This window comes from Physeter macrocephalus, chromosome 11 (genome assembly GCF_002837175.3).
Source record: "Physeter macrocephalus isolate SW-GA chromosome 11, ASM283717v5, whole genome shotgun sequence".
In the NCBI taxonomy this organism is placed as follows: Eukaryota; Metazoa; Chordata; class Mammalia; order Artiodactyla; family Physeteridae; genus Physeter; species Physeter macrocephalus.
The window spans coordinates 23,120,752-23,133,852 of record NC_041224.1 but is presented as its reverse complement, the minus strand read 5'-3'; the positions used below and the strand labels follow the sequence as shown (position 1 = coordinate 23,133,852).

Sequence of the window (13,101 nt, the reverse complement as noted above, 5' to 3'; positions counted from 1 at the left end):
TGGAGTTCCCTCTCTGGACATTCTCCTGGACAATAGATCACATTCTTAGTCTCTTTAAAAACAAACTAAAATTTCTCAAAGTTTTCCTTTAGAGAGAAACATTGAAATGTTATAGGGGGACTTAAAATGTAAGAAACGCACTGAAGGGCAGCATCCTGAATCCAGAGGTGTTTTTGTCTGGCTCAGGTGGTTCCCTCTTGTTCCCCAAACAAACCTGTACCAACCTGAAAATGTTTTGATAAAAGCACTGATTTGATCCCCTGTTGCCCTATAAAACACACGGAATTGGAATCCCACTGCAATATCTCTGTCTCATTCACTTCTGCATATGAATTTATGTGAATGGAAATGATTTAAGTAAGGGAACAGAGGCAGTGGGCAGTAATAGCCTTTAATATTCATATTCTTTACAGTATCATTTTCATACATTGCTGGTTATTACTATTTCTTAGGATAGAATAAGCTTATAAAGCAATTATGTCAAAAAAAATCTTATCACGAGTGCTGTGCTCTCTTTGTAATACCAGCAAAAAGCCTTTTGTACTGACAGGGTTTAACTAAAGAATTCTGTGAAGACAGAAGAGCTCATTTCAGCTTCCCATAAGTCTTAAGACATGACTTTGCTGCTGTTGTACTTATATATTACCTTTGGAAAAACATCTCCCTGAATTACTGGGAGGGTACGTGTAAATTATGTTACCGTAAATATTGATATAAGCATAGGGTGTCTTGTCATGGATGAACGTCAAGCCAGAATAATGTGCTGAGTTCTCTCCTCCTGGGTCCATCTGTCAGCCGTGTGGTCCGGCCTTTGACAGTATCACAGAACTATATTTTACTAACTCATCTTTAAATCAAGGGTTTGCATACTTACTTTCAAGCTAGAGAAGACGAAAATTCGCAGAAGAACATCTTTTTGTGCTTTGTCACATCTTCCCTTGCCCTCTTCTATACGTGGGAAGTGCTGTTATCTTAGTATGTTTTCTTCCAAATTGGCAACTCTCGGCACGAAGTCTCATCTTCCCCTTGCACTTCCCTGGTCTCTGTCCCCATACAGCACATTTGAGACATTTTCTAGAAGATGCTTCTCAGTCTCTTCCACTTGACTTCTCCGGAGTCTGTGAACACTGCCTCGTTCTTGAATCCTTTCCTGCCGGCTCTCTCCGTTTTTCTCCTGCTTCACTCTGGCCTTCTGTCTCCTTTAAGGTTGCTCTCTTCTGCCTGTTTCTTGTTTGGTTAGTGTTCCTCAAGGCGTTTTCTGGGCTGTGTCTCCTTTCGCACACGCTCCCTGGGAGACCTTCGTTCCTTGGTCTTCAGGTACCACTTTCCTTATGATGAATCCCACGGACCTGTTTTCAGCTCAGGACTCTACTCTAGTTCCAGCCACCCATGGAGATGTCCACTGGTATGTCTCTCAGGCACCTGTGCTTTTTCCACCAAAACCCATTCCTCCCTCAGTTCTTCATCTACCTTGTCCTCCTTCCCCCCGAGATAGCTCCACTGTTTCTTTACTTGCAGAAGCTGGAAATCTGGGGTGGCTCTGACCTCTCAAATGCCTTTCCTGTCTCTGTCGCCTGCTCCTCTGGAATCTTTCTCTCCTCCCTCACTCCTCTCCATCCACCTGCCCTTACCCCGTCCTCTCACCGGGCTCTCTGCTGCAGCTCCCTGAAGGATTTCTCTCTCAACCCGTTTTGTCTACACGGCAGTAAGGCACGTCTTCCCACAAAGCAAACCGATCGTGTCGCTCCCGGCCGAAATCTCTTCGGGAGCTTTCCTTCCTTTCCAGGATGGGTGCCAGTCTCCACCACGTGGCCACTAGGACGTGCACAAACCAGCCCCTGTGTCCCCCAGCCTGTCCCTTACACGACCTGAAATTTCTCAGATGTCTGATGCTGCCTTTCACCTCTGGGTTCTCCACGTGAGTCAGTTCTGCTCCTTGTCCTAGCAAAGTCAGCCTTTAGATTTTAGTATCCTCTCTCCAAAGCCTTTCCGTAGCCCTGGGTACTCACCTTCGGGCAGGAGCTGTCACACCATCATGGTTCCTCTCTGGTTTTCTTTGGCGGGAACTGCAAATTCTGAGATGGCTGGGATCTTGTTCATCTCCCCATCACTGGGGTCCAACCCAAGGCTGACACCTAAACATGGACTGAATGATGAGGGAAATAACCCCAGAGAGTCAAGCCTTTTTAGAAGAAAAAGATTAACTTAACTGTTAATCTTCCTAAACTTAAGGTACTGTTAGACACTGAAGTTCTAACAAGGCAAGGTAACAGAATTAATATTTTGGCAGTGATTCTGGATTTCCTTCACTTTCCTTAGCTCTAATGCTCTTACTTAAGTATTTGAAAACATTCCGTGAGCAGTAATTGTTTCTTTAAAACAGAGAGAGAAAAGAAATGGCTTTCCTTTGTTTTGTGCTCCTGAAGGATGGATGAACTTTTTTGGCATCTTTTCCATTGGGAAGAATACAAAAAGCAAGAGGCAGAAACGTTGGTATCATTGCAAAGGACAAATTTGTTGAGTACTTTGAAGGAGAACTCTGGGAAATGGGTATGAAAGTCACCTGTGGAGGAGAATTATGATAGTTCTAAATGTTCCAAGGAAATTAGTATTTGTAGGAATTACTGCAATTTAACCTACTTTGCAGTCACTTCATTATATCTTTGTTAGACCTGATTTCATATAAAGCCTGCCTTGGTACCAATAGAGAATAAGACCAGGTTAAGTTTTGTCTTAGCCCCCATGCTGAGAATTTAGTCACCAAGGACTACTTTTTTTTTTTTTTTTTAAGAAGAAATAAAACTTTTAATTTCCAGATAACATGATTTCTACATAAAAAATCCTAAGGACTCTACAAGGCAATTACTTTAGAACAAGTAAGTGAATTTAGCAAGATCAGAGGACAGTAGGCCAATGTACAAAATCCATTTTATTTGTTATGTACTAGGAATAGACAATTTGACAGTAAAATAAAAATCAGTATCATGTACCATAATATCAAAAATCATAAAATACTTAGGGATAAATCTAACAACACAGGTAATCTCCGTACTTGTAATTCTATAAAACGTCACTGAAAAATTGCAATAGACCTAAATTGGTGGAGTGATAGATGATTAGCAGACTCAGTATCATTGAAGTATCAGTTCTCTCACATTGGCCTATTGATTTAATAAACTCTCATTAATCATCGCAGCAGGAATTTTTATAGCAATGGACAAACTGATTTACCAATTGGGATTATTAATTTTTATATTATTTATTATTAATATTATATTATTATTAATATTAATTTCTATGAAAATCTAGAACTGGAAAAACTATTCTAGGATGAAAATATCATTGGTTGCTTTTGGGCGGGTTGGGATTGAGTGGGAAATGATAGGCAGGAATTTAACGAGGTGATGGCAATGCCCTTTATCCAGAGAGGGGTGTACGTGCCATGGGTGTATCAATTGGGCAAAACTCGCTGAACTGACCAAGGACTACTTTAAAATGAATTCTCTCTCTACGTTTAATTCTCTTAGAAAGCTACATTAGAATAGGAAGGGGCCTAAGGTATCGTTTATGATTCTCTGTATTTTATATATGAAGAAATAATTACAGAGAGGTCAGACGAGGTGCTTAATGGCTGCAAGGCCAAGGCAGTGGCAGGGTAACTTAGAAGCAAGGGGTCCATCCCTCTTATGCCTGTGAGAGGGTCTGATTGCCTGTGAGCGTGGGGTTCAGGCAGTTGACACTCTGGCTGCGTTGGGAAGAGGTGGACGGTAAACCCATGAGTCCCAGCGTCAGGCAGACCGTCGCGTTCTGGGTCTGCCACATCCAGGCTTACTTCACCCTCTGGTCCGTGCTGTCAGCCACATGGGAACGTGAAGGACATTAGCTGTGGTTCTTCATGAAAGCAGAGCCTGGAACTGAACCCTGAAACTCTGGCCACTCTTCTCCAAAGAAAGCTAGACCCTGTGTCACTATTCATTGTCCTGTGTTAACTTGTCCTTTGGATGTTAGTCCTTTCTGCAATGTGTGATTGTAATCTCGATCGACTTTCTTTTACTTTCAGCCTTGTGCTGTGCCCTTAGCTTTAAAGGCCCACTTCCACATGGCCTATACGTATAAGATCTCTAAACCGATTTAAGGAAACTCTGAGTCATTCGCTCAGAAATGAATTTATTCATCCAATTATTCACCCAGTGCTTGCTCTGTGCCAGGAATTGGGGATAGAATAGAATAAGCTTATAAAGACTGAAATATCGGATAATAAGATCGTGCCAATTACTAACTGGGACCCAGTTTTAGGTTTGCTGGAGGGGATTAGGGCCATATCTATGCCAGCTTTTCACCGTTTCTAGTTGAGATGGTGGGCACATTTTCTTTATGTGAAAGACATGATTTGACCCACTATTGTACACTTATAACAACTTGAGATTTTATCAAGCCCCACAGATATTGTATTAGTTTTTTTAAAAAAACGAATATTTTACCTTTTCCTAGGAAGAGTAGGCCAAATGTATAATATGAAGCATATTCATTGGACAATATCCAGTTCTTTGTTATTGAGTAGCACTTATTATTTTCTGATTATCAAAGCAATATATGATCATTTGAATATCTTTTTAAGAGCGTACTACATTACATTGTTTTTAGATATGGGGTAATTCCCAATTTTTATGTCTTTGTAAATGAAGTTCTGATAAATATTGATCAGCATGAATCTTTATGAGTCACTTAACTTATTATTTTGTGAGGATACTGACCACAAAGTGAAATAAATTGCCTGGTCACAGAGTATAGGATATTCTTTGGCCTGTGACATATATTCGCACATTACTTTGGGAAGAGACTGTATCACTTTATGCTTATCCCCAGTATGAGTTATCTTGCCGCAACCTAGTTTTCTTTAATGGGTGGAAAGGCTTTCCTATTCTCCTAGGGATGGAGTTGAGGGCGTCCCACACAACTGTCCCTACTCGGGACTGAGTTCTGTTGGATGGAAGAGCATTTTTTTGCGGCTAAAACGACAAAGTGAAAATTGCAGTTCTTTTATTCTTGTGTCTTCTTCGAATTAAGCTTAATTTGATAAGGTTTTTATATATGGAGATCAGAAGAGCCTGGGAGCAGCCCATACTGCAGGAAGGCCAGGCCAGTCTTCCAGGACTGCCCTCCTTGGAGTGGCTGAGCTCCCACTCCGATAATGCGATGCATTCCTCTTTCTTAAACTCAATTGCTTGCAACAAAAAAAATCATCAAAAGATTTAAAACAAAACTCTGTACCCCAATCAGTTTTTTTTTTTTAAGAAATTAAAAGGCATTGTGTCTTCTGTTAAATATTTATGTATTTGGCCATTGATGTCTTCATTTAAATCTGTCTTTTGAGATGCAAATCAGACATGGTTAGGGAGGTGGGGAGGTACAGAAGCTTTCCCATGAAAGTGTTCAAGTACAAGGTTCCTAATGAACAGGCATCTTATTGTTTTTCTCTGGAAAGCCTGCATGTGCTATTTTTTAAATGGAATTTTTATTTGACTTTATAAAATTCTAAAATAGCCTCGAGATATTTAGGGATTTCTCATAAAGGTGCTTTATAAAGATTTTATCATCTAGAAAATTGCAGTTATATGCTTCAATTAAATGTATTTGTTAAGCAAACTCGAGGATGTGTTGTCTGTCTTATGATTAAATAAATTATTGTGTAGGATGCAGGTCTTGTGTGTCGAGACTTGTATAGCGGGTCTCTAATGTATGTCCTCATTAAAAAAATTCCACACGCCTGTTTTTAAAGGCATTAGGTGTATGTTGTGTTTGTTTTTACTTCTCCAGAGTACCTTGGAATTTAGGAATAATGTTCTTTGAGAAAATGTTCTTGTATATTTTTACATCTAAGACCTGGAATATTTAATTTACTTTTCAGTAAAGCTGTCAGTTGTAATCTGCAATTTTTTAAAAAAAAAACTAATAAAACAAATCCTCATTTCACAATTTAAACCTTATTGAGTCTAATTTACTAGCGCTGCAAGTTTATTATTCTCCCGCAGTTTGACGTGCCTCCAATTGTAATTGTGTTGACCCTTCAATGCGTTAAATCTCCCTGGTGCTTATCAAACTGGGCGAGATAAGTCTACAATTCGGAACTTCATTAAATATCTCATTTATATTAAACAGATGATAGCTTCTAACAGAAATAATAATTTGTTCAGGTGAAGGAGCCACAGTTGTGGTTTCCTCTGTTTGGAATGCGCAGTCCTCTCTCCACTTCGCTGTGCTCTGCCCCCTGCCTCCACATGGGCCCCTCCACCCCACCCCCCAGCCCTCCCTGTCTCTGGCTGCCGGCCAGCTCCAAAGCATCATAAGATTTTAGTTGGTGGGGTTAACCTCAGAGCCCGCACTGGGAGGATTTGTGTGCTTTGTTCCCCCTTGTTTCATGGCTTTACTCGCATAAAGTTCTCACTCATATTATGTTTATGAAGTATATGACTTTATAAGGCACAACTGTCTTAAAGAACACCACGTACTATTTTAATTCTTGGTGATAGAAATCCACCTATATTTTTTGCTTATCTAGCAGATTCTATATACTTGCAAAATAGCTACCTTTGCCTGCCTTATTAGAATACTCGCTTTTTACTTCTGTATTGTCAATATCCTGTGTAGTTTATTTTCTCTCAGTTACTGTCTCATACTTAAGATCACCATGAGAGAATAGGATGATTGTTTCTAATTTCAGCAGAAGAAACTGAGGCTCAGTGTATTGTTGAAGACACTCGAACTGACGAGTGGTCTTTGGGTCTTAGAGAGCGGGTGGTCATTCTCCCCTCACACACACCAAGGTGTGCTGTTGGGTGTATCTATGCGCTCTAAGTGTAAAAAGTAGACTTAAATTCCAGCTTCCATTCTGATAATGATAAAGCATGTCTAGCGCAGGGCAACATCGCATAAAGAATTCTGAATTAAACCATAACTCAAATTGACTTCAACAGATACTAACTGTCAAGCTGAAAAAAAATTAGCAACAAGGTGAGTTTGGAAAAAAAGCCTTTAATATACATACTTTTCCTCCAGTGGTTGAAATCTGACAACTTCATGGGAGGCACAGTGTAAAGTGGCACAGAAAGTTGGTCATTAGGCAAAGCTGTCGTCACAAATTATTTTGGTACAGGGTGAAAAGTTCTAGTTCATTTGGTACCCAGTTCGATGCAGACCCTGGGCAAGTTGGTCTAATTCCCCCATGCTGCTCATGGGCCTCCAGTTCTGACTTTACCTCCCCCCACACCCCACTCTCTGCAGCTGAAGTCACCTGGGAGCCCTTCTGGACCTGAGCTGCCCATTGAAACAGTGTTGGATGATAGAGAACGAAGGATTTCCCACTCCCTCTACAGCGGGCTTGAAGGGCTTGATGAATCACCCACAAGAAATGCTGCGCTCAGCAGGATAATGGGTGAGTCAGGTAAAACCCTGTTGATCACATCTTGTTTTTATGCTTTTACTGGTTCACGGAGAGGTTATTAAGGTAATATTAATGTAAAGGAGGCCCATGTTTTCAAGGGGAAGAGGAGCAGGTTCATTATAATCATTCAGGAAGTGTTAATGTGAAGAGAGAAAGTCAATACATTGATTTTGTTAAGTGAGTTTTGGATCCTGTAACGTGGGAAAGAGAAAAAAGAAGGGGATCACACAGAAGAAGTGTTTTCCAATGATCAAGATATTCTTAGCATGTTTGAGATGACAAGTGAAGCTGTGTTTTTGTTTTTAAATCAAAATTTAGTGGCTTATGGCAAGAAGGATTCAGAAGTTACATGTTTACGATAGCACTGTTTGGAGTGAGGGGAAAAATATGTATATGCATGTATGTGAATATTCACATTTTGTGGTTTGTACGTAATAAGGTGTTACCCTTTTTTAATTGCATCTTGACTTTTTCAAAGCCTTCATTTGAAAATCCTGAAACTAGTTTTTCACGTCCTTTGTTTGCATTCAGCACCATACTGTCTGCGTGGCGGCCAGTGGGGAATGAGGTGATTAGCACTTGCTCTGCAGCCGTTCAGCTCTCTGCTAACAGATCCGGTTAATAAAGACTTGCTTTGCCACCAGAGTGGTTTGATTTACTGAGTTGCTCATCTTGGGATTAGCTTGTGAGAGTTGTCAAATTTAACACATAAGAAGCTGTTTTGATTAAAATAGCACGTGACATAAAACAGTTATCGCTGGTGTGTTTTGCAAGCCTCTACTATGAAGTACAACCTAAATTTAACTCCATTTTTAATGGAGATTTAATACAATTCACGTCTCCATTTGGAAGCTTCACTGGAACAGGAATTTGTTTCCTTCACCAGTGGATGTTTATGGAAAGCCTACTGTTGGCAAGACATTGTGTATATACTTTTGCTGTAGATACAAAGACGAGTGAGAATCAGTCTGCCATCAAAGAACTTTCTGCCGGGCATGATAGGAAAAGTACGTGAACATGACTGGTAGAATTTTCTGTTGTTCTTCCTCCAATCCTTCTAGCTTTCTTGTTTGGAAGAATTGCTAAATTCCTCATTTCTTAGTTTGTTACGTGTAGAATGAAGACGTGCCAGCTCTCTGGTTTAATTTTGCCAACAGTTTTCTTTTGGCCTGCTTGACATAGTGCAAGTCGGGGAAGGATGCTGAAGTTATTGCACACCTGTCAGGTGACAGGCATTGCACATAGTTTGTCAGATTAACCTTTGCTTATTGATGATCACTCTCCTCACTGCGGTGGGGTTTTCCCTACTTTCTTGGTTTTGCTGTGACACTTTATCTTCGTTAAATACTTTTTTATTGATGAAAATTCAAGACCCCTTGAGCGAGAGAGTGTATGTGTTCCCTGGATCTGTGTGCATACAAAGTGATTCGCTGTAATTTCCCCTTTATTATAGGAACATAGGACTTGCCATACTGAATCAGACCATTGGTCCACCAGTTCCTGTAACCTGCGTCCTGACTCCAATCCCTGATGCTTCAGAGGAAGGCGAAAAACTAAAACTAAAAAACAAACCCCCCCTCCCCAATTCACCTAGTGACCTTTGGAAATGCTGTATATATGGGTTGAGGATTCCTTCTTTTTCTTCAGTCTATCGCTCTGACTTTATTATCTGTGGCCTCGTTAGTCCTCTTAAGTTTGCATTAGAGTTGGCATTGTTTTCCCTTCCCTCTGCTAGAGATGTAATGGACTTTAAAATTCCAGATGCTTCTGCTGGGGCAGTACTCTTCCAGCTCTGTGCTTTGTGATGTACTGTGCGTGGCCTTTTGGGCTGGGGTGGGGGGCAGTGACAGACTCCTTACTCTTCGTTGGTAGAGTAAAAATTGATGTTGAATGATTTTGGATATTTTCTTAAGATAGTTTTTTACATGGTGTATGGGAAACTAGGGTTCCCATATAGTTTTACTCTGAGAAATGTATATGCTTAATTTGATTTATCTTGAGTTTTACAAATTCGAGAGTTCCTCAGTCTTTGTCAGTCCCTATTTCAGCATCATTGGCCCTAAGAAACAGTGTTCGTAACATCACTTTCCACTTAAAGTTAGAAATCTTGCAAAGATAGTACCTTGCAACAAGATACCAAAGCCAGGTACCAAATATAAGAAATTAAAGCATTGACTTTCAGTTAACCTAAACCAATAGCAATGGCACTTACTGCTGGGCACAGTATCTGGGTGCATGGAAAATTTTCAGATCTTGTTTGGTTAGCGGTTGTCTTCTATACCTTTAGGATACCTCCTGTGTAGACACCAGTGGAGGTGGTGGTATCTGCTTCATGATCTGCTATGATTCAGACAGAACTTTGTATTGAAATTCCAGCTGACTACATTAGGAAGTGATTAATTTTATGTGGACAGGGTGAATTTTCATGTAGCATATTCCTCCTGTGGGACTCTAGACCCAAAAGGAGCTTTGAGGCTTTCTGACTCATTTCTATGGGAACCTAACCCAGGAGAGAAGCTTCCAAAAAATAGACCAAAAAAGGAAGAGATTTTAGAGTTGGAAGCATGTCAGATGTCATCAGCTACACTTTCCCACTTAACAGATAAAAGAACTAAGTCCCAAGATCCCATGACGATTTTTGTTTTATTTTGTTCTTGGCTATTTCCTCTTTCTAAAAAAGCCATCTCTGTGGAATACTGGGATCACACAATAAGTGTTAGTGACATTCATCCTTTATTGACATCCATTTTTAAGTATCCACATTTTCACGAAACTGGCTTTAGACAATCTAACAGAATCTTCCATTCTGGCAACCACTGTGATTTAAAAATCAAAGAAGTTATCTTTGAAACAACCTTACAAATCGTGTACTCCAACCTACTAAACGTCTGTTCAGGGGAATTCTGGCCCAAAGAAGTTAAGTGACAGGTCTGAAGCCCCAGACTTCTGTGTTTCTGAACCAAAATTACGATGCATATTTTTTCTGAGTCACGAGTCCCACATTACTGGAACCTGATCGATCTCCTTAGCTTTTGGTGGGGTCAGCCAGAGTCGCAGCCAAAGGCAAGAGTTCTCCAAATGTCATCTGTATTGGCTGACTTTCCACTATCATGGATTTTCAAGGAGTAATTTTGGACATTTATCAAAAAGAAATCGGTAGCAAGGCTACATAGGATTTCTTCCTTTTAAAAGCCTTAAAATTTTACAAATTGCTGGACTGTCTTAACTAGTACTACTAATAACCATAGAGGTAATAGGTGTAGCTAATTTCACCAGCGTGTTCACTTCGTAGGACATATTACAAGCTGACATTTGGGCGCATGGAACCTTAAATGTTTTCCAACTTTTTTATCTGAAGAATTTTTCCGTTTAAAGCACAACTGAAATCTGTGGTCTCCATTTTTTAATGTAATCTCAGTAGTTTTTATATTGATACATTGTGGTGAGTTTAAAAAATAATTCTGTTCAGAATACTTTGATCTTTAAGTTAGAAAGTCAACGTAGAAAAATGGAACATTAAGGTTGTTTTTATTGTGAGTCAAATCTCTGGCAAAAGGTTTCTCTTTTCACATAGTGTTGCCTTCTATGAAAATGTACCAATGAATAAATGTTTAGTAAACAGTCATTCTGCATCTCATTGTTTCACTCGGCTACAGTCTAAATCTTAGTTTGTTGGTTAACTAGTTGAGGAAAGGAAAGTTTATTCATCAAAAACCGGATCAAAGGTTTCTGAAGTCACCCTTCAAAGGGTTCACATTTAGCATATGCCAAGTACCTGCAAACATAATTGAGAGTTATTCTAAGGGGGGTTTGGTAGAATATGTAGTTTGATAGCTTAGTTCATTACCCCCAATATATTCTTGGAGCCGCATCCCAAAACACTGTTCGTTGCAAGTATGTTAAGAAGTGGAAAATTGATGGAAAACATATATTCTCAAGTCTTTTGAACTATTAGCCTCCAGAATCATAGGGGAAAGAAAAAAAGCTGAATCCTTGTCTTACTGTTAATAGGGACATTTCCTGCCATTTCTTTAGTTATAAATTTTTAGATCACCTAAGGAACAATATTTCTACTCAAAACAACATAAAAAAGGATTGTCACGTGAAGAACCATTCTGTGTTCCATACTGCTTGCTAGACTGTCTCTCAGAATATATCGCATAAACGTTTTTGTTTTTGTGTTTAGAAATGAATGTGCTATATTGCACCAATATAGTTTCTTCCAGTAAATTTTGCCTGTGTGAAGACATGGCATTTAATGCTGTGACATGTGCCTTGTCAGTGGTGAGCTACCAGGGATAACTTGGATTTGTCATTCTATACACTTTTTGGGGAAAAAAGTATGCTTTGGGAAGGAAATGTTTCTTTAGGTAATAGTGCTGGAATGTCCGATCTTATTTATGAATGATATTTTATTGAACAGATTTCTGTCTTTCTGTACTAATATCCTAAAACTCAAGTAGGCATAAAGGAGTGATTTGAATTCAGGAAAAGGAAGCAATGAAGTATTAAATTTGATTTACATTTTTATCATGAGCATTTATAAACAGTTGCTAGTTTTCACAGTTTGTCAAAATGGATGCATTTCAAATCAAAATAGAGTATTTTTCATGATAATTTGCTGAGTAGAGGTTTCAGTGAACATATATTATTTCTGTAATAGAGTAGTTGATGCTAAGTAATGATTGCATTTGAAATTTCTAGCAAGTTTGCTTTTGTGGGTTGTCCTGAAAAGATCAACTTAATGTTTGCTCGTTTGTTGAAATGTCTAGAATAATATATATTTTTAAAAATCCTTCAAGTCTATATATGCCATCTCCCAGTTTCCAAAATGGTGTTAAAACGAAAATTATCGTTTACACATTCTTGTGAATGTTTAAAAATTAGATCTTAAGACAGATGTGAAAATGTTCATGAACTGTCTTCACATTGCTATTGTGCTATTTTTAAAAGCAATTACTCTTAAAGGACAAGGGCACCCTGTTTGAAACGGTGGTAGGATTGGGAAAGTGCAGCAATCCTTTTTATTTGCATAGGAACCAGGGGAGCTGACTTAATAGCTGTGGACATTGGACTTGAAATGACAGTGTTTCCATCCTCCTGTAAGGTGACAGGGAAACTGTCCATTCTCCTTGCTCTGTTGGGAGAGACAGGCCAGTAGGGCGACACCACACCGTGATGCATGTTTCTCTGAGGACAGCCTTTCACAAGATATCCATGTGAACCGAAGCTTCGCCCATGAGTTCTTGCTCAGAGGAAATATGGCACAAGATTTGAGGAGGAAGCCAAAAGAACTATAGGTGTTTTGGGGAGGAAGATGGCAACATTTGGACCCCAGCTTTATCTTTAAGGATTCAGGCCCCTGAATTATAATTTTATCCCAGGAAAGATAAACGCCTATCATGCCGATCCCGGAACCTGAGCAGATTTTACTGAAAGAAACTGATCAATGTGGACAGTTCTGGGTCTTTTCTTACCGAGAACACTATATTCTAATTGAATAAATCAAAATTTACAAGCTCCCCTGTCTTGGCCTGAGAAACCTCTGGGCAGCGAGATCCTAATCTTTTCTCTTTAATATCACTCCTGCCATCTCCCCATAAGGCCCCGGTTCTGCATGCACTCATCTTTGAAGTGTCACCTGAGTGCACGGTGCACTT

General features: G+C 39.5%; 1 protein-coding gene across 33 annotated transcripts in view; it reads left to right on the top strand.

The window, feature by feature from the left end:
* The window catches only part of PARD3 (par-3 family cell polarity regulator), a 678,698-nt gene that overhangs the window by 414,960 nt on the left and 250,637 nt on the right, over positions 1-13,101 (top strand). For 24 of the 33 annotated variants that reach the window (XR_002892687.3, XM_055087799.1, XM_055087804.1 and 21 more), the window contains one exon: positions 7,282-7,441. Coding sequence is in view for 32 of the 33 variants with exons in the window: in XM_055087799.1 (XP_054943774.1) it covers positions 7,282-7,441 (160 nt within the window). In the remaining variant the exon portion in view is untranslated. The remainder of the gene's footprint in view (positions 1-7,281; positions 7,442-13,101) is intronic. The other 9 variants (XM_028495585.2, XM_028495581.2, XM_024129756.2 and 6 more) reach the window with 1 other exon arrangement.